The sequence below is a fragment of the Puntigrus tetrazona genome, unplaced genomic scaffold, assembly GCF_018831695.1.
Source record: "Puntigrus tetrazona isolate hp1 unplaced genomic scaffold, ASM1883169v1 S000000495, whole genome shotgun sequence".
NCBI lineage: Eukaryota > Metazoa > Chordata > Actinopteri > Cypriniformes > Cyprinidae > Puntigrus > Puntigrus tetrazona.
The window spans coordinates 74,149-101,447 of NW_025048135.1; the positions used below are offsets into that span (position 1 = coordinate 74,149).

Sequence of the window (27,299 nt, forward strand, 5' to 3'; positions counted from 1 at the left end):
GAGTGACATTACAGTAAGATTGAAAGAGATAGTGTATGTCTGATCCACAAGAAAGCTGCGTGTGAATGTTCAGAAATACCTCGCATGACGCACACTTTAGGAGTAAAGTACAAAACATTTAGACGTGAGGGAACAGGAAAAAAAGCAAATCTAGTAAATCACAACTGACAATAACACATGTGAAACACGCAATTAGGACAACATCAAATAACAAATACAGGGACTGTCTGCCAGGCAAGGATTAAATTAGTGTTAATTGCACTTGAATGAATCCAGACTAAAAGATAAATGACTTTTTGAGAGAGCTGCTTCCAGAAGTCACAGATCCCTTCTTGGCTATTATTACTTTATCATTGCCACTAAGTTATGTCCCCAAAACCTTCTAATTGGTAGCTATAAATAAAAAATGCATCTTGACTTAATTCTATGGTATCACTGTGGACTTTCAGTCAGGATTTAGACCATAACGTAGTTCTGAGACTGCTCTCATTAGAGTTACTTGAACTTGAACATACTGCTCGACTGTTAAAACATACGTTCTGTACACCTTTTTTCCATTAAGGGTGTTGATTTTAATAAAGCAAGCTATTTTTCGTAATAAAAAACATTATGAACAACTGAATCATTCAATGTGGACACACTTTATTTAATGTACAAAAGACAATAATTGTCATAGATTTGATATAATAGTGAAGAAATAAAACTTAATTCTGTTAAATACATTATAATAAATCCCTCTTTACACCTAAAACTTTCAATATTTACATTTTTAATCCCAAGTCAGTTACAATTGTTGGGTATGTTTTGTCCCTTGTCTCAAGAATCAGTGGTACATCATTTCATATGTATACAAATCCATGATATTCATGTTTTCTACAATATATTTTTCAAAAGATACAAACAAGGGGTACACTAACACCTCTTTGCATCACTAACTCAAAAAGCCCTACTCTTATGGTTTCCTCAGCATTTGCAGTGTTTGTAATATCTGAAGACGTGAGCCAGCTGCTCGAAGATCTTCGGTAGAAGACTGCTGATTTGACATTTTTACTACTTAGGACCAAATAAAAAAGCAAATATCACAATACAATAATAATTACATGTACAAGAGAACAACACAGAAAACAAAATATGTAAATATGTACAGATCCCCACGTCCTACTGCCAGTTCTGTGACTTTATTCTGAAGAAGCGCCTGTCTTTGCTCTCGACCCACTACTTAAGTCCGAGTGGAATCTGCTCATGGATGGGAAAGATGGGAACATCAAGTCTCTCCCTGCCTGAGTGCACCCATCTGCCTTATCACCCCACACAGAGAGCCTTACAGAACACTGTGCACAAAACCTAGCAGACAGAGCCTTCGGCGTGCTGATGCTCTGTGTTCTTCAAGGCATTACAGTCAAGCCCTGCATTTGAGACTGCTGTGCTGTGCTGGGCTCCACAATCTCACTCTTCTCAGTGGGGACATAACCAAGCCATCACTTCTGCAAATCCTGTTTAGCAAATGTCTCACACACAAACGTTCAATAAAGCTGCTTATTTCTTAAAAATGTTTTCAACTATAATATAAATGCATGGGTCTTAATGTTATCTTATGATTTCATCATTATTCAAGTCATTATTTACTGGACTTCATGACGTTCAGTCCCTGGTTTTTTTTCCTTAGGTTTGTCATGCTAGTTTCTTTTCGTTCAATGCAGCCTGATTCTTTCTCTACTAAAGCTTTCATTATTTGATGACACTTTTGAAGCTTTGAATGATAGAAATGTGACGTGTCTGCTAATTATATCTATCACACAAATCATAATTTAGTTTTACATAACTACTGTGCCTTCTGTTCATGATCCCTTGAATGAAAAAAGTGATCCCAGTCAGCAGTTTATTGATTAAGTGAGGCTATTAGATTTCACTCAACAAGTGAGTGCATTCTGGGTAAATTGTAACCAGACTGCTGAGCAAATATACAAGAAAATGCATGCAAGGTTAACCTAATCTTGCAATTTGAGAATCTTATTTAACACACATTGACTAGATACTAGAATATCACATGTTTGGCCCCCTGACTATTTTATTTATGGATTTTTAACTTCTCAACAAATAAATTAATATTCTTCTATAGGCCAGACTGAAACCTTCTACAGACTGTGCAAAATAGATTTAAAAACGTGGATATGACATATGTGCAGACTGGACAATAACATCTATGACTCATAGACTGTGACGCAAGTTACTTTTGAAAAATACAATATCAGCATGATGAATAAAAGTTTGTGAACACACATCACACCACAGGAAAATCTGATAAGATAATCTTTAGAACCACCGAGCCATTTGGGACATTACCTTGGATTTTGAAAAATGGATAAATTGACTTTTTTTGTGGTGTGTACCCAGCCAACCTCAGAATATAAATGTTTGTGTCTGATCAACACAAAACTAACAGATCTCTCGTGGAAAAACACATTAACACAGTTCACTTAAATATTTACTCTTCTTTGCTGTTACGAAACGGACCTGGACCTGGAGGTAGGAGAAATAATGAAAGGTTTTATTGACACAGATGAGCATTGGCAAAGACCAGAACGGATAGAAGATAGGTATTAGGGCTAAGAGTTTGTCTGTCTGGAAATAGCCAAAACTTGACTTTGAAATTTCTTTTAACAGGACCACTGGAGCTTGGAACCAGATATGGAGAATCTGGAGCACACACCACAGGAGAATACAGGAGCTGGGACACAAGACGTGGAGGAAAACACAAGAGGCAGACTTTAGGCTCAACTCAATAAACCAGAGCAGACACTGAGGGCACTGTGGTGTGAGATTATATGTCTTGATGAGCCGGTGATGGGGTTCAGGTGTGGTTGGATACTACTAAGTGACAGGGAGCGATGTGGTTGGCTGATGGTGGTGCTGGATGGTGGTTGGCTGGTGAAACAGCCTGGCATTCGCCAATATTTTCAGTAAAAATACATTTTCCAATAAATAGCCATTTATCCTTGACTAGGGTTAGCAGTATTTAAATGTTTTTCTACAGATTGTTACCATAAATTAACTACATTTCACATTTCACTTGACTGTTGTTTTTCATCTTGTACCTTTAAACCCCACGATAAAACCTTCACGAACACTGTGAGCGCACTACAGAGTGTCAGAGTAATGATCCCAGTGTTAATTAGGTCCTTCTGGGATTAAGTGATGATATGGAAAGTGACTTTAAAGTGACTTCAGCCACAGCTTAGATGAAATGAAAAAAACAAGACATAAAATCTGATTAATCAACATCAGCATTACCAGCTATTCAAATTACTAGTCAGACTGATGCTATATTTCTGTCAGACATCTGCAGAAGGGCTTATTTAGAAGGAACAGAGATCAGGTATTGTTGATACTCCTGTTTTTTAATGTTTTTTACCATGATGGGGATCAGTGTTAGTTAGCTTGTTAGTAATGGTTCATTACTTCTTTTAACTTCTTATGTTCACTTTTTCCCTGATTCTTCTGTTACTGAAGTGATGTTAGAAAAAATGAATAAGCAGGCTTGATTTTTAAAAATGAGGAAGCGGACAGTTCAGTGCCATGATTTATTAATGTTGCAGGTGCAGGCTGGGAGTTATGGGTGAGGTTTGTACTGTGCTAGTACCCAGCATGCATTGCAGCATGAAGCTTTTGACCATTGTTGAGATTCACATGCTGATTCTTATTGTCTGTGTGTATTTTTAGGGGTGTCTGAAATGCTTTAGAGTAGTTAGTTACTGTATTTAGCAGTGTCATATGTCATAAGTAACTTAAAACCGACAACAAAAACACATTACATTGCTAAGCAGAGAAGCCGGCTACTTCTTATTGAATATAATTGATAAACATTGACATTTTGGGGGGTCTCTACGAACTATGCTTTATAAACAGCAGTTAAAAAGTTCTTAAGAAGTCAAGGGTCACAAGCCCACCTAAAGCAAACACTGCTTGCTGTAATGGTGAGGTCAAACTAAATGTTTTCAATAACTGTAAATTGTTAACACAGCTTTCGAGGAGATGTCCCCTCAGTAAAGGCAAAGTGCACGCATCCAGTTTTATCTAGTTGAACAAAGATAATACAACAGCCAGTTATAGTGACATATTACATGAAAATCCACTTTTCATTCCTGTGGGAAGGGTTGTTTGACATTGATTAAAACGTTTAAGGCTGAGAAAACAGAGAAAAGGGTTGGGATACACTGTGGAGCGACAGACACTTAATGCACTTGAGGAGCACAAGAGAGAAATACAGGATTAAAACAAGGTTTTCAAAAAGAATTTACAAGACTTCATCATGATGGAAATCCCTGACATGACTTCAGTGAGTCAACAATTCTCTTTTACTAAGGATTAAGAAATTAACGAAGACGGGAATATACTACATGAGCTTTGCCCAGATATTTTTCTTGATTTAAAGATTGGAGTTGACACTAGTTATTTAAGTAGATTTTTTTAGCTTCAGACTATGATTCCATCCAGGTGGAGAATATCAAACAAGCGGTTTTAGTACACATATTGTTTTCACTTGCCGTGCAATAAATGCATGCGTTTCTGCATTAGTTAACTCATTTATAAAGTCAGAGAGTGTAATGCGGGTTTTTCATATTTAAAAAAATGTGTGGTGTATTCCCGTTTTAATATATTAAACATGTGAATTCATACACATTAGCATATGTTTTAAAAAAATAAATATTAGTGACATTTGCTATGGCATTGTATAGAACATTAGGTTCTACCTCTTTTTGACATTGTCTGTTTATATCTAATGGTTATTCATTGTATAAGCGGAAACCTTTCTGTACTGCAGAAGAAACTGCCTTGTCGGCCAGAGATGATTGATTTTGAAGGTATCTCTATGACTCACTTTTTCACTGACAACTGGGAAAAAGTGAAAGATTTTCAAGCAAGACCTGATGACATACTAATCGCCACATATCCCAAAGCAGGTGAGACCGCTGCATTAAGTTTTTCTTTAAATGTATTTAGCCAGCACTCTAGCTTGACTATAAGTTGCGGTTTCATTAGATAACACTATAAAACAGGTCCATGTATTTTGTTTACAAAACAAGCTAAACTCACTTTTCATTGCTTTGCTAGGTACTACATGGGTTTCTTATATACTGGACCTGCTATATTTAGGTAATGATGATCCAGAGCGTCAGAGCTCCCAGCCTATCTATGTGAGAATCCCATTCCTAGAGTCATGCTTTCAAGAGTTCTCCACAGGTAAAAGACGTGCAATCTAGTCATTTCAATCTTTTTTTTTTATTTTGTTTATACATTTTAAAAATGCATTTCAAAGGTTAATGTTAAAAGGGTCAAAAATAAAAATAAAGCAAAAACATAGAGCACATTTTCACATTATGAGCAGCCATTTTCTTTTTTATCACGGCTTTGGCACAATTTTTTTTAATAGAAACTGTGTTGTTTATACATTCTTTTGAACTCAATTACTTTTTTTTCTTAAAGAGCATGAAATGGTCACCAGTGTTTAGTACGAGTACAGCATCTGATTACTTTTAAGTACTTTGCTGATGACTAAAGGGAAAAGTGTTAAAGGGATAATTGACTGACTAATTAAATTATAAGAAAATTGCGTGCAATAATGTAAAAGACAACATAAACACTCAATTTCAGTTCAAGCCAGGTCATTATTGATTCAATGATGTTATTGTCCAGCTTAGTTCAAATAGGACAATCTAGTACATCAAGGCAGATATAAGCAAAGCGCTATTTTAAAAAGGGAGCGAGGCTACTCAATATGCCCTGCCCTGTCTCCCTGTTTAAGTTGAAATTACGTCAACCCCATAGAACAATGCTGTAAGTTTCCAGGCACAGGGGATCTATAAGCATAAAGGAGCAACCATGTCTAAAGTGCTAGAAAAGAGAGAGTCCATAGTTTGTTTTGCGTCATCGAGATTTTCTGAGCTATTCATAGCTTTCAGTCACGTGACTCTCTCGAAGATTTGGAGGGCACACATCCAGAAAACTGCTGCACACAAACCTGTCAACTTTTCATCTGTTTACCAGCCGTAAATATTTAGATCACCTCTCAGATCACCTCGTTGTAAAAACAGTTAAATTGCCTTAATATTTTTAGAACAGTAATATTCGATATATTAATTGTTCATTTTTACTGAGAACTCTATCAGTTTTACTGAACGCAGAGACGGTCTGTGTAAATAAATGAACGATAATCACTAGAATCGCTAGAAATTAAGTGTCTCCAACTAAGCAAGCCAGATGTGACAGCGGCAAGGAACCAAAACTACATCCATACAGAATGGAGAAAAAAAACATTGGCAGAAACCAGGCTTAGTTGGGGACCAGTTCTCCTCTGGCTGGACGGCCGTGATTTCCAGTTCAATTTTATATGCAGCTGTATCAGATTGTGTAAAAGATTGTGTGTGTGTGTGTGTGTGTGTGTGTGTGTGTGTGTGTGTGTCTGGTTCCGGTGATCTGAAGGTCATCTAGAAGGTCATCTCTTGGTGCTGCTCCACCATCTGATCTGAATATAAACTGAGAAACAGAGTAAGAAAGAAATAGACTAATATTAGTGTAGATGTCATTTATTTACAATGTGACGAGTATATTGTGTCTTAGGCAGTGTTCCTGGTTCTGGCTGATCTAATGCAGCCTAAAAATCCTTTAGCTGATTTGAATAATAATAGCATATTAGTGTGGTATGTGTAAACCAAGTTAAAGAGATAGGTCTTTTATCTAGAGTGTGTCTGCTTCCAGAACAGTGTTAGAGAGATTGTTCCAGAGTTTGGGTGCTAAATTCTTTATTTTGATATTGCAGATATTACCAAACGGCTACAGTTTTGAGAATGCAGCAGATGTGGAGGATTATTAAAAGTAATTAGCAAGATTTTAATTTTTTAATAGGTTGCTATTGCAGTGTTGACAGGCTAATATGATCATACTTCCTGGTTCTAGTAAGGACTCTAGCTGCTGCATTTTAGACCATCTGAAGTTTGTTTATCAAGCGTGCAGAAAAACCCCCCAATAAAGAATTACAAAAGTCTAACCTCGATGTCATAACTGCATAAATTAACATTTTTGCATTTGACATTGAGAGTGTAGTTTGATGTGCAGTTTAGATGCATTTTTCCATCTAAAAAAAACAGTATTACAGATGCAAGAAACATATTTAAAAAAAAAAATCAAACAACACACATAGGTTCCTAACTAATGAATTAACAGAGCAACAATCAAGAGTTAGACAGTGTTATAGAGTATTACATGTGGGGTTTTTAGGTCTGATCATTAGCACCAGTTTTTTCAGAGTTTAGCATTAAGAAGTTACTCATAAAGAGTGTAAAAGGTAACGGCCCTTCTACTGAACCTTAAGGAACTCCATATTTCACTTGTGAACAATAATACCTCCTCATTTACTGCTCAGATAAGTACAATTTGAACCATGCTGAGGCCAACATAGTTTTGTAGTCTATTCAAGAGAATGTCGTGGTTGATAGTGTTGAACACAGTGCTGAGATCCAATAGCAATATCAGACGATAGAAGTAGGTCATTAGTCTCAGAACTGTTGTACAATCTAAACTCTGACTGGAAATCCTCACAGGTACCATTTTTCTCTAAGAAGAAATATAGTTATGATGATATTACCTTTTCTAGTGTCTTTGACAGAAAACAGAGATTTTGTTTGTAATTAGCTAAGTCTTTGGGGTCAAGATGGGTTTTTTTTAATGAGAAGCCTAACAACAGCTAACTTGAAGGTTTTGGGAGGGACGTATCCTAATGACAATGATGAATTAATAATAGCCAAAAGAGAATCTATGATTTCTGGAAGCAGCACTTTTAATAGTTTAGATAGAATAGATGTTCTTGAACATACATGTTGTTGATTCAGATGATTTAACAAGTTTTCACAATTCTTCCTTTTCCTATAATAGAAAATGAGTGGGTATCTATAGTATACTATCTGATGCAGTACTGGAGCTGATGCCTGCATGGTTACAATTTTATTTATTTATTTATTTATACACTGTAAACCCTGCTGATTGCCGCAATTTTTTACGTTTGCTAACTCAAATATCATCAGAAAGCACAGGAGATGTACAATCAAGGGGTCAGAAACTAAAAGTACTGCCATATGTTGATTGCAGCCATTAACTTCACCAGACGAGGAACCAAGTCATTCCTTTCAAGACACAAGCAAAGTCTGGAGTCAAATCCCAAGTCCTCAAAGATAATCAAGTGACTATGCTATCATCATGGAGATTAGTGATTTCTTTAGTGGGGCTCTTGATCCTTTTACTAATTTAAAGTAGTTTGCTTTTATGCATTTGTAATTGTGTTTTACACTAACATTAACATGAGTTAAAACTTGAGAAAGCAAGCTAGCTATCTGCTTATCAAGTATTTGAATGAACATCATGAAAGTGTTTCTATTTGGTTTATAGACTGATATTCAGCTTCTATTGAACTGTGAAAAAACTTTTCTATGTAATGAAAAAACACCTATGTAATGCTTAAATATTTGGAAAAAAGAACATCTGTTCCAGCACAGGCTTTTTAGACATGAACACCTAACATATGATCCTCAACATATGGCAGGACTTTTACTTGCTGACCCTTGTACTATACATCTCTGGAGCTTAGTGATGATATTTAAGTTAAGTGCCAATCAGTTGCCTAAAAACAATGTAGTATTGATCTTGAAAGTAAAGTAGTTCATGAAGTCATTACTGCTGTGATCTTGGGGAAAGTCAGCACCTGCTGATGCTTTGTTAATTTATTAACTTTATTGAATGCATATTGGGGATTATGGTTGTTTTCTTCTAAAAGAGACAAAAAATAATCAGATCTAGCAGTTTTTAATACTTTCTATATGATAGGGTACCTTCCTACCAGGATATATTAAATACCTCTAGTTTTGTTTTTGACAGTACCAACATCATACGGTGAAGAACTGCAGGTCAGTCTGATGGATAACTCTAGATTGTAATGTGTCAAAACACTCTGTGAGCGCAGTAGCCGATGCAATCCCAAACAGTAACCGATTGTAACAGAGCAGCCTCTTAGACGTGGTGATAGTTAGGCACTTGCGTGAACTTTCTGCCACAGGAACTTGTAGGTATGCATTTGAGAGATCCAGTTTGGTAAAATGTTGACCCCAGCTAATGACGCAAATAAATTCTCTATTTGCAGGATCGGGTAACGTTTCACACAAAATGCAGGAATCACTTATATCACTTATATGACCATATAAGCGACCATAATTTTATGACCAACTTAGCCAATCTGGTGGAGCTACGTTTTTTCTAATTCAAAATGTAAAATTCTATGGTGAAAAAAAAATGAATTTAATAAAATAATATTCAGCTTCTATTGAACTGTGAAAAAACTTTTCTATTAAACTAACACCTATGTAATGCTTAAATATTTGGAAACAAGAACATCTGTTCCAGCACAGGCTTTTTAGACATGAACACATAACATATGATCCTCAACGGTGGTAACAATAATTTTTATTCTGCAGTGCATGATGGGAGTTTTTTATTTACTATGGTGATACCCAGCATACACTGCAGCATGAAGCATTTTTTATGCCATGTCTTATGCCACAGATCTTCATGACCTCTTAGACCAAGTGCAGTTGTTTATGGGTCCCCCAACTATCCAGCTCTCATCAGCATAATCAAATTTTCCACCACATCCCACTCTGCTTCTCAAGAGCCAATGCAGTGTTACAGAGAGAGATCTAACACAAGATGTCAAGGGTCAAGAGCCCTTTAAAAAATTACATTAAGGAAGTGCATTTTTTTCACCAAAACTATTTCATGCTTAAAATCAAAAATTGCTATCTTATACAGATCATTGCAAAATCATCAAAACAATTAACCTAATCATCTCCTGCATTAGTGGCTTATAAAATATGAATAGTTTCAAGGCCTTCATTGGGTGACACTTCAAATGTAGAACATTGTAATTGTCATTTGCAGGAACAGAAATGGCAGATAATCTGACCAGCTCTCCTCGTCTCATCAAAACACATTTACCTGTGCAGCTAGTACCTAAGTCCTTCTGGGAGCAGAACTCAAAGGTAAAGTACTGATTGTATAATATCACTGTTAGATGATAAAATGTACTGTAATTCAAAGCTTACAAAGGTTTGACTGGAAATTAACTTCATAGTTTTAGTGTATGAAGTCATGTTTGGAGTTAAATTTGGTTCTCGTAGTAGAAATTTAACACTTCTCTTTTAATAAAGCTGAAGTACACTGCTGTTGTTCTGAAATAAATGTAATGAAATTGTAATTCTCTAATTAGACACAGCAAGTCCTGTATCATGTCATTATCATAATTTTGTTCTTTTACTCATTCCAGATTGTGTATGTAGCACGTAATGCAAAAGACAATGCTGTTTCCTATTTTCATTTTGATCGAATGAACATGGTACAGCCTGAACCAGGGGACTGGAACCACTTCCTACAGAAGTTTATGAAAGGAAAAAGTAAGCAAACTTTATTGAACTCTTCGATCCCAACATTACCAATAAAATACTTTGTCACTGAGGCATTGTTTTAACATTAGCAATTTCACACCAGATGTGTTTGGTCCTTGGTACGACCATGTCAGTGGATGGTGGGAGAAAAAACAGGCATATTCTAACCTACTGTACTTGTTCTATGAGGATTTGGTTGAGGTAAGTTAAATTAATGCATTATATCTTCAATCAATCAATCATTTTTATTTATATAGTGCTTTTAACAACACAGGTTGTATCAAAGCACTGAACAGTGTAAAGTAGAAGAGTACAATGACAGGGATGTGTAATGACGACAAGGACTAATATTAGCGTAGATGCCATTCTTTTTACGATGTCACAAGTACATCGTATTGTAGGAGTAGTGTTCCCGGTTCCAGCAAATCTAAGTAATGCAGCCTAAAAATCCTTTAACGGATTTGAATAATAAAAGGCGTGTTGGTGTGTTATGTGTAGTTAAAAAGATGTGTCTTTAATCTAGATTTAAACTGGCAGAGTGTGTCTGCTTCCCGAACAGAGTTAGGGAGATTGTTCCAGAGTTTAGGTGCTAGATAGGAAAATGATCTGGCGCCCGCAGTTGATTTTGATATTCTAGATATTATCAGATGGCCAGAGTTTTGAGAACGCAGCGGACGTGCAGGACTATAATGTGATAAGAGCTCGCTCAAGTATTGAGGAGCTAAACCATTCAGGGCTTTATAGGTAATTAATAAGATTTTAAAATCTATCCGATGTTTGATAGGGAGCCAGTGCAGTGTTGATAGAACCGGGCTAATATGATCATACTTCCTAGTTCTAGTAAGGACTCTGGCTGCTGGGTTTTGGACTAGCTGAAGTTTGTTTATCAAGCGTGCAGAACAACCACCCAATAAAGCATTACAATAATCTAACCTCGAGGTCATAAACACATGAATTAATATTTCTGCATTAGAGGTTGAAAGCATAGATCATAATTTGGATATATCTTATAAAATCCATGTTGATGTTAAGTATGTACTTTTGCTTGTTTTTTGCAGGACACTGGACGTGAGGTGGAGCATTTGTGTTCCTTCTTGGGTTTATCCACTTCAGTTAAAGAGAGGGAAAACATAACAAAAGGGGTTCAGTTTGATGCCATGAAACAAAACAAGATGATCAACCATGCCACAATCCCTTTCATGGACTTCAAGATCTCACACTTCATGCGAAAAGGTTAAACAACCACTGAATTATTCATTTAATCCTGACCTATGTCATTTTGATGGTTTTTAATCTTCTCTTTGTTTGTGTTTCGAAAGGTAAAGTTGGAGACTGGAAAGGTCACTTCACTGTAGCACAAAATGAACAGTTTGATGAGGTCTACAAACAGAAGATGAAGAACACCACTCTCAAATTTCGCACTGAGATTTAATATTTGAGTTCTAGATATTTGGCTATAAATTAGAATGTGAATCTGAAATTGACAATGACCTAAACCTTGAGTTTTAATTGAATTATACCTCAGCTTTAATCAGTGATGCACGATAATGGTGCACATGTATCCAGTATCGGGAAAAAAGATGAGATCGGGAAAGATCTTTTGCAAGTGGTAAAAAGTGCCAAAATGTACCGTCTGTGTCAAAATCCTCTACAACGGTTAGCCTTTTGCATCTCCACAGTGAAAATACATTTTCTGACTGGCCAGACGGAAATGTATGATTTTCAGAAATGGGGCAGGCGCACTGAAAGACAATGTTCAAATACAATATTCCAAGCAGTTCTTATTTGATTTAAAATTCAAATGGAGCTGAGCACAACAAAATTCTTGCACTTTCCTATAAAGATGCAGAATTAGAAAAAAAGAACAACTGCAAGGGAACCATTTTGATAACTTGTTCAGCTTCCAAATACAGCCACTTAGGAGACATGCTAGTCCCATTATGCTAGTCGTCCTCGGCACCAACATGGTAGCCCTGGCATCAGCAGCCAAGAAATAATACAGAACAACCGGTAGTGCTAGACCTGCACATGGGCCCAAGACGTTCTGTGTGCCCTATATTCCCTTATAAATTGCAAAATAACAAAAAATAATTTTTAGCACTCTATTCACTAACTGCTTGTTTTTTTAAACAACAAGTTTCTCTATTATTATTGTATTTTTTATTCATTAATAAAAGCAAAAAGGCCTCTAACACTCACATTCTTTTTATATTATATCTATTTTATTTTTATTTATTATATACTTTTTTTTAAAACTGAAGCTGACTGAGAATTGTCATACCACTTCCATTGCTCTTTTGTTGATTTTGACTGCTTCCATTGTCCTCATTTGTAAGTCGTTGGATAAAGGCATCTGCTAAATGACTAAATGTAAATGTAATTCTCCACTTGTCAACAGCTTCAGTGAAAATACAATTCTCAGTAATTCTGAACAATGATGAACTAACTGAGCATACAGTCCTCCACCTAAAGGCATGAGTGCACTCTTCTCCTAGTTCACAAAAGAGCCAGAGAAAGAGCCAAAAGTGATTCCATTAGAGCCGTAGGAGGACCATGGATACAGACGTCTGGTGCATAAGTACAAAAGTAAATTGTCTGTGTATAAAAGAAGCCTGAGGTAGAGGTTTATCACGAGCGTGATACGTCTCTGAAATCAGGATGATTGCAAACTAAACCAAATGACAATGGGCTTAAACAGCCCTTCCAGGTTGAAGATAGAATAAAGCAAGAAATATCTGAATGAGTAAGTATTGCCAACTTCTTGCACCTAACATTCATTACATGCATTCCTCAGTAGACTGTCTTATTGTTATAATTCTTTATTGTGATGATCTCCCAACAGACGTCCTACTGACTATAGGTAGCTTCTCAAGAACAACTGAACTTATTCTAAGCCTAACCCTAGCAGTCTACTAATTACTAACAATCTCACGAAAGTTAGCTGGCATTTAGGTGCAAAGTTACTTTTGTCAACATAATGTTCATAAGGGACCATCAAAATAAACTGAAACCTACAAAGTAAATAAACCTTTTTTTCCAGCAGTACCATCTAATTCAGACTGAAAGCAACACACGTGTCAGAATCCTTGAATAACTTTTGTTATGAAATGAAAGTCAAAAGAATGACTAATATTAAATCAAATTTACAACAATGGAACTTTGCATTAAAGTTGAACAATATCTAAAAATAATATTAAAACTATGTCTGGTGCTATAGTTTGATTTTATTTATTTCTTCTTCGTGCCCCTGATGCTGTATTTGCATCAATTCTTTTTATCTGCGTTTATATGCGTTTCATGTGTTTTCATGTGCTTTTGTATTTATATTTAGACACTATAAAATCACTGTTATAACGTAAAAAAACCCCAAAAAACTGAAATCCTAAAAAAATGTTTTACTGATTCATCTGATGGATCTGATCATTCTTGAGAAATGGGACAAAATAGGTCCAGCAAGTATAACTGCTAAAAATACAAATATTTTCAAATGTAAATGTTATGAGGAATTAATAATAGAATGTATATAGCACCCTTATTCCATTCAAGTTCATTTCTCACGTTGTCCTCTCACAACATCTAAAAAGTGTGTCCACGAAGAAGGGTTTAATCATTCATATGCTTTAAAATGAATACAAATGTTTTTTAATGATGAAAAAGATTTAGTTTTATGTGAAGCAGCACCTTATAATATCTCATAACAAAGCAAGGGTGTTTTTCAGGGACCCCTGCTTGTTTCTCAAGGTTGTGTGCCCTTTTCTGGCAGCACCGTCAGAAGTATCAGGTAATAACAGGAGCAGCTGTCTCTACAAAGGACATCATTTCCAACTTATGAGGAAATTATTTGAAATATTTAGCTCATTTTATTTTCATTAGCATTAGCATCTAGCATCAACAGGAAAAACTCTATTTTGTTTTGTAAAAAAAATGAAAGGGAAATTTGTCGACCCCACCAGATGTCAGCACTACAAGATTTTGTGTTACAGTGATATATAAAAATACATAAATGTGACTGTGAGTAAAATCTTATAAGCGATAACATACCCACTTTTTGAGTAATTGATTGATTCAATCGTCATTTCATTGAGACACTTTCTATTTGTTGTGGAATCGTTGGTCACCTGTGAAAGTGCAGTATGTCTAATAACAGGACAGTGTGTTTTGAAATGTTAAAAACATCTTCAATGCTGTTAAAGATAAAGTTGAAATTATATTACATAGTTAAAAAGCACATTTTTACTTTTTACAAAAGAGAAAAGCTGGAAGGTTGAATCAAAGCATGGCTCGGTAGCTTAGGACATCTCAGATAGATAAATGTAATTTATTTTGTCTGAATACAAGCTGAATAATTTGCACCCTCTTCTGTCCCAGAAGACAAAGAAACATGAAGTGAGAGATAAACTATTCAATGACCCATGCTCCTTATGAGTCCTTATTTTAATTTTCTTTGCATGCAAAAAAATAAGATTCTGATTAAACGACTGATGGACTATTCCCACAGTGTTTTTCATGTCTTACTGGATCCTTGACAAGGCACCCGGTTTTCATCCAAAATATCTTAAACTGTGTTCAAACAAAGTTTAATTTAGAGACTACCAGTCTAGAAAGGGATTAATGACAAACTTTTCATTTTGGGGTGGAGTATCCAATTAAATAATATCATGGTTAATTACTTTGCAGCAACATTAATTGTTGATTGATTTAATGAGCATTATAACGAATGTTAAGCTTATTTCACTTCTTTTTGCTCATTCATTTTATTATTTTCCTTTGTTTTTTTTCCTGTTCTGCGCCCCTTTCTCTCCTCTGTTTGTTTTTTGGCTAATCATAGCTAATTTAAACTGGATGTATGGTATTAGCTGGTCTCCCTGGTTAGCGTTTGATCATTAATAACATTTTTTTATTTAAAATTTTCTGAGCGGAAAATAAGAAATCCAACAGTAGATTTGTACGTTTAATGTGGGACCTTTATTTTGACAGGATGACGTCGCGTGTGCGTCAGCTCAGTGTTCCTGTGGCCACGCCCAGTAAACCGAGTCACACGGTCGTCTGTATCTTCAGCTTTTTTGCCGTTCATTTTAAGCTCGTTTATTGTCGATATATCTAAGTATTTGCTTTTAAGCGGCTTTTAACAGCTTGTCGCTGGGGAAAAGGTAGATAAACGTGTTCCTTTCTCATTTCAGTGTGATTTAGATTAAGGCCTGCTGACAAACTAACAGACAGCAAGCATGTTTACAATAGAGCAGTGTTTTTCAGACCTGTCCTGTTCATTCTGTGCTTCATCCTTTTCACACAAACCCTCTTCAAGTCTCGCAGTCTCTGATGAATCAGGTGCAGGGCAGGGGTGCCTCCAGGACAGGTTTATAATATATTATTATTATTATTATATTAGTATCTATTTCAACACTAACATTGCCCAACCTCTAAAAAAATCCAGTGTTTATATATAGCATCACTGTTATGATGATCACAGAAGTGTTAAACTCGAAATTAAAGGTACATTTGTTTACAAATACATAGATACAACTTAAAGTTATTGGTATTTCTTTAAACACCAAGATACAATAAATAAACAAACAGCAGGAAAAAGGTAGTTGTAGGTGACATACTTAGTCATGAGCCGTACATTATTTGTAATGAAACAAAGGTTCGTAGTAGAACGTGTTTCTAGGTTTAAGCAGGATGGGATTTATGTGTCCTTCAGGGTTCTGCTGGGGGACTTTTGTTATTACTAACGTTTACAATAAAGCAGTTTACATAAACACTGGATTATGTACGAGATGCCATGAATTACACATGAATTAGTCTATATTAGTTTTACACGTTGTTAATGTTACATTTAAATAATTAATAATCAGGTTGTTTGTTAGTTTATGTAATGCCTGTTTATAACAAGAGTACTAAGTATTGATGACATAGATATGGTATTTTATTGTATTAAAAATGTATTGAGCCACTGATGATTGCTATATTATTAACTGATAAACATTCTTATTTCAGGCTTCTGATTATTTTAACAAACACTTTATTTCGTCCAGCTGAACTGTGCAACTCCGTACTCCATTACTAATCAGTCCTTATTTAAGGGGAAGTGCCTAATTAAGATCTAATTTGATAAAATTGTCCCTTTTCATGGTATCATAATCTTTTAGCATGAATATGTTACGAATATTTCAAATGATATAAATGTGTTTTATTTTCAAGCCACATGATATTAATGTATAGTTGCCTGTGTGTTGGAGTGATGGAAAGGCTGTGGTATGGCCGGTGCTGTCACACAGGTGCCTCCTAACCTGAGAAGCATCGGATCCAGGCTCTCCCATCCAGACCCACCTCATGGCCTCCATCTACCCGCCGTCTTTAGAGGACTCCGCCGAGGTGAAGGAGGGCTTCCTGTGTCCTCTCTGCTTGAAGGACCTCCAGTCATTTTACCAGCTACAAGGACACTATGAAGAGGAACACTCTGGAGACAACCGGCACGTTGGTGGTCAGCTGAAAAGTAGGATTGATTCCCACTTCTTAGCAGTCCGTTATTTAGGGGAATAAACAAAAATTGTATCTTCTTTCTCAAAACTAATTAGAGTTCAGTATTGAGTGGTAAGTGCCGTACAAAGTGTTTTTTTGTGAGGCTCTGATGCACGTGTTCAGTTCACCCACCGCTCATTGAGCTCTACTCTGGTACTTCAGGAAGTCTGACTAAAACAAGCTCAATAAAGTGAGTGTACTTAGTCTCAGGTGGGGTTTGTAGACAGTTGTTTTCAGGTGCTCAACATGTGTCTGTCATCATGAAGTCAAATTAGATTGAACTGTATAGAATAATAAAATTGATGCATTATAGACTGCACTAGCATTCAGTTTTAGATTTTTAAGAAGAAAAGAAGTCTCTTTTGCTCGCTGAGGCTGCCTTTATAATTCATGTTGTATTTTGGATTAAATCGTGTAATGTAATGTAAAAAACCTTTTTTTAATCGTTACTCCAGTCTTTAGTGTCTTCATGATTCTTCAGAAATCATTTTAATATACTGACTGGCTGCTTATTTATAACATTTATTTTTATTAGCATTGTTTCAAACAATTGTTTTTGAGGATAGAAAACAGCATTTCTTTTAGCATACAGTGTAATTTATTTATTTTAATATTAAAAAAATGTAAACTAACATTACTTTTGTCAATTTGTCATGAAGATCTTTGACCACAAGTTTAAAAAAAAAAAATCTTAACTCATAATCTCAAATCATAACTCTTAAAAGAAAAATCTGGTTATTTTGAAGCCCCATAATTCTTCCACATTGAGTGTAAAACGAGCTTCATGGCACCGAGGGGTTAACACGTATCTTCTGAAGCAGATCAGACTGTTTTTGAAACAAAATATTTTTACAATTATACGTCCAATTACTGACTTCCAGCGACGGCTTTATTCAAGAGAGGTGAGTTCCTGATCCAGGCTGACCTCTGACCTCTGACCTCACGTAAGACAGTTTTAAAGCGCAAGCTCAGAAGAGAATAGAATAGAGCAAAGAGGATAGAGTGTCTTTTGTAAATGCCTGTAACAAATGAAAAGTCGTAAAAAACCCCCCGAGGATTTCACCGTAAACATGAGTGCAGCTTACGTCAAGTCATAGGTTAGTTTCACTGGATATATACATTTTCTGGAGCTTCCTAATAATGGCCACTATCCACCTACATCATTTCTTTTAAAAGCTCTGACTGTGTTCGTCTCGGATGGCTTGGGGGCAAGTAAAATATGGGGTTATTGTAAATATTCCTTTAAGCGTTTTTCACTTTGTTTTCTCAGGCCTGGTGCAAAAGGCGAAGAAAGCCAAAGACAAGCTGTTAAAGCGGGATGGAGATGAGCGGCCGGACAGCAGCTATGAGTCCTTTTACTACGGAGGAGTGGATCCCTACATGTGGGAGCCCCAGGAGCTCGGTGAGGTTCTTACCACCAGACACTGATCGCCGGTCCTGTGTCACTGAGAGTCATTGTCTTCTGTTCAAACAGGAGCCACTCGAAGTCACTTAGATTTCTTCAAGAAGCAGAGAGCTGCAAGAATTGACCATTATGTGATTGAAGTCAACAAATGCATTATACGACTGGAAAAGGTAATTATTTGTCTATTGCTAAGAGAAACATATGAATGCTTTGCTATGCACCCTGCAGGTAACAAACCTCAGTATTCAAGGGAACAACTGATTAGAATTGATCATTTAATGAGTTAGAATTGATCACATATTCAGTGTATCGTTATAATTCAGGAAACTAGCTGTGCCAGTGTTTGATCCGACTTTTCGGTTTATACTTATTGTAAAGTTTGACTTGTGACAGTGCAGCAAATACCTGAAATGTATTCCGGCACATTTTAGATCATAAATTTGCATTGCTAGAAATGTCTGGTTTGCATACTTGAGCAGATTTGAACAATCATATATATATATATATATATATATATAAAATAAACAATGCTTATATATTTAACACATTACGTTTTAAACAGAACTGTCCATTGCTCATATTATTTAACAATGCTGCTTTGCTTTTGATTGGCAGCTAACATCCTTTGACAGAACCAACATGGATGCAGCGCAGATAAGATGTATGTGAAGGAGATATCACAGATGTCCCTTGTACAATATAAAAAATGACTCAGAAGCTGATTAATATAGCACCTTGTTTTCTCAGCGCTGGAGAAGTCCGTGGTGTCCTGGGTGAGCGATCAGGATGTGCCGTTCTGCCCTGATTGTGGGGCGAAGTTCAACATCCGCAACCGCCGGCACCACTGCAGACTCTGTGGCTCCATCATGTGCAGAAAGTGCACAGAGTTTATTCCTCTGCCGCTGGCATGTGAGTCACACATGTATGAATAGGTTAGAGTAAATGGAAAGTACTTTGAGTATTTCTGTAAATATTCGAGTCATAAGCTTCCTTTGGGCTATTATAATAGACGTCCTTTTCCCATTCCAGATTAAACAATTAAGTCATGTATTTTTTTATTGATTTGTTTGTACATTACATTTTTGTGGGTCAGATTGCACGACTATCACAGCACACGCTCATTGCTTCTGCTCTCACTTCAGTGTTCTGTTACTTTCTAACTTGTTGGAGCAGAACAGTTACCTCTAGAAACAGCTGCTTTAGAAAATGACATCTCTGCGTTCAACAGTAGCATGCCTTTAGCTTAAAATGGCACATTAAAAGCACACAGGAAGGCCCATTTACACAAAGAACTTTTAAAATATTGTTCTAAAAATCGTTCCCTATATAAAAGAAAAGCAGCTTTCGTCAACATGATGATACATAATGATAAAGACGTAGGGAGACAATAGCATCGGCATAAAGCTTTAACTACTTGATGGTCAACTTGAGCAGGTAGGTCAGGTGTTCAGAACGTACTATAATGTGCTTTCAGATAAATTAACCAGCGGAACAAGGGAGGCCCTGTGGGCTCCTGGCCAGAGTGGCTCTCCTTCAGGTCCCGTGATGCAGCAGACGTCTCGCCGTGGCTCCATCAACAGCATCTCGTCTGTCACGTCTGTGCTGGAGGAGAAGGACGACGACCGTGTACGCTGCTGCCATCACTGCATGGACGCACTTCTTCGGCATCAGCACAAACTGGAGGAAAAAGACCATGTGCCTGATATCGTCAAACTCTATGAGGTACAAACCTTACCGTCAGGTGGAGAAAAAAATCCCAGAGTAAACATAAATGTGTACATGTCATATCCCAAATGTGTTTATTATATCAATGTTCTCAGTGGGAAAAAATGTAAAAAATATTATTATGTTTTCTCACACATGAAAAAAAGAATTCACAAGCATTAGAACCGACATGCTCCCTATCACTATCCACATTAGATTTAATATTACATATACATCATGCATTTTTATGATACATAGGAGACGATGCTGAACAAGAATCCTTGATAACTAATAAATAAATGTATATAACAACATATATTAATAATAATAATAATATGTATTTCTGTTTTGAGTCTTTTCAGAGTAATTTTGTGTCCTTAAACCCTTTTAAACCAGCGGAGATTTCAAGCTTGTTGAACTTACCCTAAAAGCACGTTGTATTGGAGGAGCTGTATAGTGTTTAGTGAAAGTCTTAATTGTTCTTGCTGTGCAGAAGTTAAGGACATGTATGGAGAAAGTCGACTCTAAGGCTCCAGAGTACACACGCATGGCAGAGTCTCTCAAGTAAGCCCTACAAATGCACAATCTCTGACTTCTTTAATGATATTCTAATCCCTAAAGCCTCGTGGTTTCTGTGATCTGTTTAGTGCTGGGGAGACGAGCTGTACTCTAGAGAACGCTGCTGCACTCAGGATGGAGATACAGAAGTACTACGAGCTCATCGATGTTCTGAGGTAGGCGTCAGACTAAAGACATGCTGTGACGTGACACACAGATCTAACATGTGCACTTCTGTGCTGGGGTTTGACTCTAGTAAGAAGATACTCACACTCGGACTGAAAGAGGAGGTCCAGCCTCACCCCAAAGCCCTGCAGCTGCAAAGGATGGTGCGCTACACAGCTACACTCTTTATACAGGTGAAATGTTTACTGACAATTTTCAAATCTGTAAGAGGTTTACAAACTTGTGGGTAAAGATATATAGACGTGGAGGTTCTCTGTTTAACTCTTACACCTGCAGGAGAAACTGTTGGGACTGACGTCACTCCCCACCAAGGAGAAGTATGAGGAGCTTAAAGAGAAGAGGAGAGAGGAGCAGGAGAGAAGGGTGCAGCAGGAGAGACAGGTGACCCAACGCCAGCGCGATCTTATCCTTATTTTAAGGTTTTATAATCTAATTAAAAAAAAATATGCTTAAATTGCTTGTCACAGTGTTACAAATGGCTTTAATTTTTTAAAAGCAATTTTCAAAAACAAGTGGTCGAGCGTTATGGCAATATTTGATTTTGACGTCAGCGTGAAACAAGTTTTAAGTAAGTTTATACAATAAAACATCTTGCCGTTTTAAACCTGAAAGTGCATTTAAAGAGCTGTTTTACAACTGAATGTCAAAACAGGGGCACTTTAATATATAAACATAACCTATTTTCCTGAAAAGCATGTGTGTATATTTATGCGTATATTATGTAAACAAAAATACTTATTTTAGATGCGATTAATTATTTGACAGCACTAGCCGTTAAATAAGATAAACATAAATGCATATTATAAGAAAATGAAAGGTTTTTTTTACCTTACGTGCATGTCAACCTGTTGTTTGGGACTTCCAAAACCAAAATATGAACCATAAACCATAATAGGGGCGCTTTAAATATATTTATTATATAATTCATATGAATATAAATGTTTCACTATATATACTGTATGTGTGTGTTTGTGTAGATATATATATATATATATAATATATATAATACACATAACATACACAAAACAAAAACAGCAGCAATCAGAGAACTATAACTTGCTCTTGATCTTAAACTTGAGGAATTGATTAATCAAATTCATTTATCTTGCGAATCAGAGTCTGATTGATAATCTGTAGTCTAGGTATGAATTTGTAATTACATTTGCATAACAATCACACACAAAAAAGCTGGTCATTATATCTCATACTGTAACACTTTGCTTTTCTTCCGCAACTTAGGCAGGTCTGGAGGCACAAAAACGCAGGCTGGAAAATGAAAGTCATCTTCCTGCACACGAGACCGTTCCACGCATGACGAAGGCCGGGGGTTGGCTGCCACAATCAGACGGTGTGCACGCTCGCTCCGAGCTGGACGACCCTCTCCTGCAGCAGATCAAAAACATCGAGTCGTTCTTACGGCAGGCGCTCTCTGCCAAGCGCACCGATGAAGTGGCCATGCTGGAGGAGAACCTGCGGCAGCTGCAGGACGAGTTTGACGCTCAGCAGACCAGTCGGGCCATTCAGCTTTCACAGAGGCTGGCTGACGAGACCGACCTGCAGCAGAGACAGATACAACACCTGCAGCAAAGAGAGCTCGAGCACAGAACACAGTCAAAAGTCTCTTCCTTGAGTTTCAGAGAGCGAGAAAATGTTCCGAGAAGAGAAGAGGAGGAAGGTGACTCGGGAGAACGTTTGATCGGAAGCCCCGGGTCTTCAAAGTCTCCTCCTTTAGACGGGCAAGAAGATCAACGTGCACTCCCTCCACCCACCAGAAACCCTTTTGACGAGGAACATGGCTCTTCTGTTGAGGAAGAACCAACGCATTCCCAAACAGCCAACGGGAAGAAAGAATACAACCCGTTTGAGGAAGAAAACGATGACACGGAAGAGCCACGTGTGGGTAAAGAGAAAGCATCTACCAATCCTTTTGAGGATGACGAGGATGAAGATAGAGGTAACCCTTTTAAAGAGGTTTCCTCTGAGGTTCCAGCTGCCTCCAACAATCCGTTTGATGAAGAGGATGATGAGGACGACCTGATTGAGGAAGAGCTGCTTCTACAACAGATCGATAACATCCGAGCGTATATCTTTGATGCCAAGCTCAGCGGACGCTCCGATGAAGTGGAGCTTTTGTCAGAGAACCTAAAGGAGCTGCAAAAAACACTACAGGAGCAGAAAAGAAAAAAATAGGGGCCGTCACAAACGTTTTTGTAATTGATGAGCTTGTTTTCAGTGTAAGCTACTAATACACTAGACAAAACTATCCACAAACGTGAAGTCTCTGTGCAAGAACGCAGTCGTAGGAGAAGTCAGCTCTCGTCCAGCTTCATTTCTGTAAAAAATGTGTAATTTAATAAAAAAAAACAGTAAATCTTAGCGTTGGTAAAAATCAAGTATTTTATGTGAAGCGAATCTTAATATGTATCTTAAGTCGTATAAATGGGTAGGTTTTATGGAAGTGGTTGAAATATCTGGTCAGTATTTCGTGCACATTGCTGCTGATTCAGAACACGTTCATCATCATGAATGCACAGCGGAAACCTTGATCTTTTTTATGTTGAAACTCTGATTTCTTTCGATATCAAAGGAATATTTCGCTCAAACATTAAAATCATTTCACTTTGCTCATCGTTCCAAACCATTATGTATTTTTTGTCTGTCTTTGGAACATGAAATGTATTTTAAGAAGGTTTCAGGTTTTCGTCCACCCTGCTGAAGTTGATGCTGTCTTAAAACAAATCTCAATTAATTTTGGGGAGAATCTGTTAAATATTACAGATTTGCCTCATCAATGTCACATGTCTGTGTATAGTTGTATTGTTTTATACCAGCAAGTAGTACTGATTTCTGTTGTACTTAAATATAGCAATTACACAAATACAGCCGATGCTATGGAAAGCAGTGTTGAAGTAATACAGTCATTAGAATCTCAGCTGTGCTCGCATGCTTCATTAACGCTTCATTAACACGTGCTCACCTCAAAAAGACTAAACCACTGACGAGTTCTGTCTTTTATTAACTCCAGGCTTGTTGTGGACTGAATGTAATGCTTTTTGTCATTGTATTTATGTCATCAGATGAACATAGTGACTAACGGCCCACCCTTTTGGATTGTGTTTACGCCGAGCAATATCAGGTATCATAAACATAACACTAAGAATTAATAAAACTCTGTGAGAATTCTGTGATTCGGTTTCATTCACTCAGGAATAAATGATCAAATGGGTTTATTTTTGCAAGTTTCTAAAACAAGTCTGCTTTCCATAGCGAGTCAGAGTCAGAGCAGGGCACCAGATCATTTATTTCTTCTTCTGGATAAAGTCAGGTGTTTTTTCCTCCCAGGGTTTTTCAGGGTTGGAGCTAAACCGGCCCTCCAGGATCAATGTTCAAAGTTAAAAAAAAGTCACAAATATCAAATCATATTCATCACACACAACAAAAACAAGTTTATGGACCATTCAGATTTCTTTTAAGCTTCCAAGATGTTTTTTCCCATTCATCCCACGCTCTACTCCTCAGAGGCTGCAGACATCTTAGCCTTGTATTTTCCAGTCATCTCTTTGGGAAGCGGGACCAAACCAGGATGAGGGACTTGACCCTCCACTTCAGTGATGCACTCCCGCAAGAAATACTTCTTGGGCCCAAAGTTAGCAGGGTTAGAAAACTCCATTTTGGCCAGAGCTTCAGCTTCAAGAACCGTACTGTGGATGAAAAGAGACACGGGACATGAGGGAAACACGTTCAAGCCGTATGAGCAGGAAAAGCTTTCAGGCACATGAAAATGATTTCTACGAGAACCCCACATTTTAGTAAGACCTCTGATCACGGGCAACGGCTAACTGTGGACAGCAAGTTAATAAACAGGGTCTATAAAACCTAGACAATCAAACTAGATTACTAAATGAACTTCTTTCAAAATTAAAAAGGATAAAGATATTTGAAATGAAAAAGATAATTCAAAAAAGCGGTTCCAGATAACTTTCTATTGCTTAAGTGCTACAGTCAACGAATAGATTTTTAATCGTGTTAAAGTTATATATACTTATAGTTTTAATTATTTACAGTATTCTTAGGACAACAAACATTTCGAGTCGTTATATAAACGGTTTGTTTAGCATGATCCCTAACAGGCTTGTAGTTTATTACATTGTCGCCCCGACATGAAGACAAGTTAACGTTTAATGACAAACTGTACAGATAATGGTGTATATTTTGCATTTTATTCCTGAATTAATGTGCAATTTTGAATGAATCGGGTCAATTCACCGGATATTCACTTTTTAGGGCTGGTACAAATACCACTTGTCCACTTCCCAGTGAGCCATTTATTTAAAAAAGACATCAAAATTCAGGTAAAAAAAACCAACAACAACATATTGACAAGCATATAATACATTAGGATGTAGCAGTGTTACAGCATCTTGTTGAAATCACTTATGTTTGATGTCAAATGAATATAAGGTTTAAATCTGATTGTGTAGTAAGACTGTAGAGGTGAACAATACGTGAGAATTAACTTACAACACTCCTTAAAGACAGGAGCCCTAGAGAATACTCCTAATGCCTACACTGTGGGAATTAAAGCCAATAAGTTGTTTTTGATAAAAATGGCTGCCAAATTCAAAATGAAAATGACTTACTTTGACTTTCCGAGAATCATCCTCACGTGGTTCGTGATTTCTTTGTGGTCTTTTCCTTCTACATCCACCAACACTTGCTCTCCATTATCTTAACATTAAAAAGAGACGTTAGAGCCGACGGAAAAGAATAAAAAAGAAAGAAAGAAAGAAAGAAAGACACTTACCGAGGTAAAACCGGAGGAAGGACGAGGGAGTCATGTTCTTGAACATCATTATCTGAACCCAGGGGTTTTTGTACTGGATTTGAGGGATTTTGAAGAAAACAAACTTCCTGTCAAACAATATCATACTTTATCACCATGTTCCTCAAACACGGATGACTTTGTAAGAGAAAAAAGGACAAGAACTTCTTGATTACGTGTAGTTAATGCTCTTCTATTCATATTTATTTGGTAATTCGTTAGATATACTTTTAGCTTTCCGATTATTTAAAACGCAAACAGCATTTTTGTGATGACATTTACTTAACACACTGTCACTGAAATTAAATAGACTAAAAAAACAAAGTGTGCTTGCAGGCACGAAATAAAGTCCGCTACTGATCCCGTGTCTCCCTGACCTTGCTCCTTCACTCAGATCTCCATGCGTGTTATAATTCACAGTCATAATCTTCACAGATTGTTTAAACACGACTTCTCCTTTCTGCAGATACTCCAGTGTCCGCCGTATAGGGAACCTTCCCTTCATAGGCATGATTAAACCACCAAGCCGTTCCTTAACGATGTCACTAAACGAGCCACGGCTCCTGCTGCTCCTGCTTCGCGTCCAGTGACTCCGCCCCTCGAGACGAGCCCGCCGCGCAGCGCCCCCTAGAGGACTGGAGACCCGCCGCTGAGCACGCGGACGTGAGAGGATCAATTCAAATAAACTCACACACGATTCAGTTAAATACGCAACCATTAAAACTGTAATAAACAAACACTTTGTATCTTAATGTTAAATAATAATAAAAAAAAGCATATAACGCCTTAAATACTAAGGAAAAATGTATTTAATGTATTTGCAATGTGTAGGAAATTTGAGGTTTGTTCATAATAATAATGTGTTATTTGCATGATATGCAAATGTTGCATTACAAAAAACATTGACTTGAAGTTCCTGACTCGTTTTTTAAGTAAATTACACGTCAACTAGCTATAAAATAACCAGTGAATGTCAACTTATTTAATACATTTGAATATAATAACTGAAGGTTAAAGGTTTAATGAATCCCACGGTCCACTTTATTCTAACCCATTCAGTTAAAGTAGGCCAGCAATATTTTTACATTTTTAGCACAAACATTTGTTTCATTGCATTTTATTCTTTGTTAACTGTGTAAATGAAGAGAGTATAAACTGTCCCAACAATATTATTTGACTTCAGTGAGGACTTTGACACAGTGCTCTTTTGAGGTCAGTATCACTGAATCAATCAGTCATTCCAGTTAAAAAACACTGCTTAAAAACCACCGTTACGCTCTGAAAGGGATCCCACTGATCACAGCACAGTCAAACTTAACTGGCCATCTTTACCTGAATTCAGACTCTTCTTCTAAGCTACTTCTAAAAGTTATAAAGGTATAAAAATGTGATCAAGCTATCAAATATAAAATAACACTGTTTTCACTGTATATAAAAAAAGAAAATGCAAGGCAAGTTTACTTTTATAGCACATTTCATACACAACCGTTATCTAAACTGCTTTTCATAAAAAAAAAAAAAAAAAAATACAATAAAACAAGACATTTAATTTTATTTTAATTATTTAAAAAGTTACAAATAAAAATGATTATACATAAAATACAATCTCGGTTTGGAC

General features: G+C 36.7%; 3 protein-coding genes across 4 annotated transcripts; 2 read left to right on the plus strand and 1 right to left on the minus strand.

Annotated features, from left to right (window-relative positions):
• The first annotated feature begins 3,908 nt into the window (after window positions 1-3,908).
• Window positions 3,909-13,700, plus strand: sult1st4 (sulfotransferase family 1, cytosolic sulfotransferase 4). The gene is made up of 8 exons (XM_043232040.1): window positions 3,909-4,336; window positions 4,823-4,961; window positions 5,113-5,241; window positions 9,982-10,082; window positions 10,367-10,493; window positions 10,588-10,685; window positions 11,543-11,717; window positions 11,804-13,700. The coding sequence occupies exons 1-8, from the start codon at window positions 4,310-4,312 to the stop codon at window positions 11,914-11,916; spliced, it is 909 nt and encodes a 302-aa protein (XP_043087975.1). The 5' UTR covers window positions 3,909-4,309; the 3' UTR covers window positions 11,917-13,700.
• A 1,776-nt stretch (window positions 13,701-15,476) lies between these two features.
• Window positions 15,477-23,252, plus strand: LOC122334172 (rabenosyn-5). 2 transcript variants are annotated; one of them, XM_043232028.1, is made up of 13 exons: window positions 15,482-15,634; window positions 15,790-15,840; window positions 16,724-16,980; window positions 18,277-18,408; window positions 18,481-18,581; window positions 19,027-19,072; window positions 19,159-19,320; window positions 19,886-20,133; window positions 20,609-20,679; window positions 20,763-20,849; window positions 20,930-21,032; window positions 21,136-21,240; window positions 22,099-23,252. In XM_043232028.1, the coding sequence occupies exons 3-13, from the start codon at window positions 16,818-16,820 to the stop codon at window positions 23,047-23,049; spliced, it is 2,169 nt and encodes a 722-aa protein (XP_043087963.1). In that variant the 5' UTR covers window positions 15,482-15,634; window positions 15,790-15,840; window positions 16,724-16,817; the 3' UTR covers window positions 23,050-23,252. The 2 variants fall into 2 exon arrangements, with proteins under 2 accessions (XP_043087962.1, XP_043087963.1); XM_043232027.1 differs by lacking the exon at window positions 15,790-15,840 and having other exon boundaries at window positions 15,477-15,634.
• An 817-nt stretch (window positions 23,253-24,069) lies between these two features.
• Window positions 24,070-26,288, minus strand: mrps25 (mitochondrial ribosomal protein S25). Its single transcript, XM_043232029.1, has 4 exons — window positions 26,059-26,288; window positions 25,664-25,770; window positions 25,500-25,587; window positions 24,070-24,560 (listed from the first exon to the last, which is right to left on the minus strand). Exons 1-4 carry the CDS (start codon window positions 26,190-26,192, stop codon window positions 24,368-24,370), a joined length of 522 nt encoding a protein of 173 aa, XP_043087964.1. The 5' UTR covers window positions 26,193-26,288; the 3' UTR covers window positions 24,070-24,367.
• Window positions 26,289-27,299: the final 1,011 nt, after the last annotated feature.

Coding starts and splice junctions, on each gene's coding strand:
- sult1st4 (XM_043232040.1), top strand. CDS start 4,310: ATGATGGAAATCCCTGACATGACTTCA. Junction 4,337..4,822: donor AAATCCCTGACATGACTTCA/GTGAGTCAACAA, acceptor TCTGTACTGCAG/AAGAAACTGCCTTGTCGGCC. Junction 10,686..11,542: donor TCTATGAGGATTTGGTTGAG/GTAAGTTAAATT, acceptor TGTTTTTTGCAG/GACACTGGACGTGAGGTGGA.
- LOC122334172 (XM_043232027.1), top strand. CDS start 16,818: ATGGCCTCCATCTACCCGCCGTCTTTAGAGGACTCCGCCGAGGTGAAG. Junction 18,409..18,480: donor GTGGGAGCCCCAGGAGCTCG/GTGAGGTTCTTA, acceptor CTGTTCAAACAG/GAGCCACTCGAAGTCACTTA. Junction 20,680..20,762: donor CGCATGGCAGAGTCTCTCAA/GTAAGCCCTACA, acceptor TGATCTGTTTAG/TGCTGGGGAGACGAGCTGTA.
- mrps25 (XM_043232029.1), bottom strand. CDS start 26,192: ATGCCTATGAAGGGAAGGTTCCCTATACGGCGGACACTGGAGTATCTG. Junction 25,771..26,058: donor GATCTGAGTGAAGGAGCAAG/GTCAGGGAGACA, acceptor ATTGTTTGACAG/GAAGTTTGTTTTCTTCAAAA. Junction 24,561..25,499: donor ATGATTCTCGGAAAGTCAAA/GTAAGTCATTTT, acceptor TTTCATCCACAG/TACGGTTCTTGAAGCTGAAG.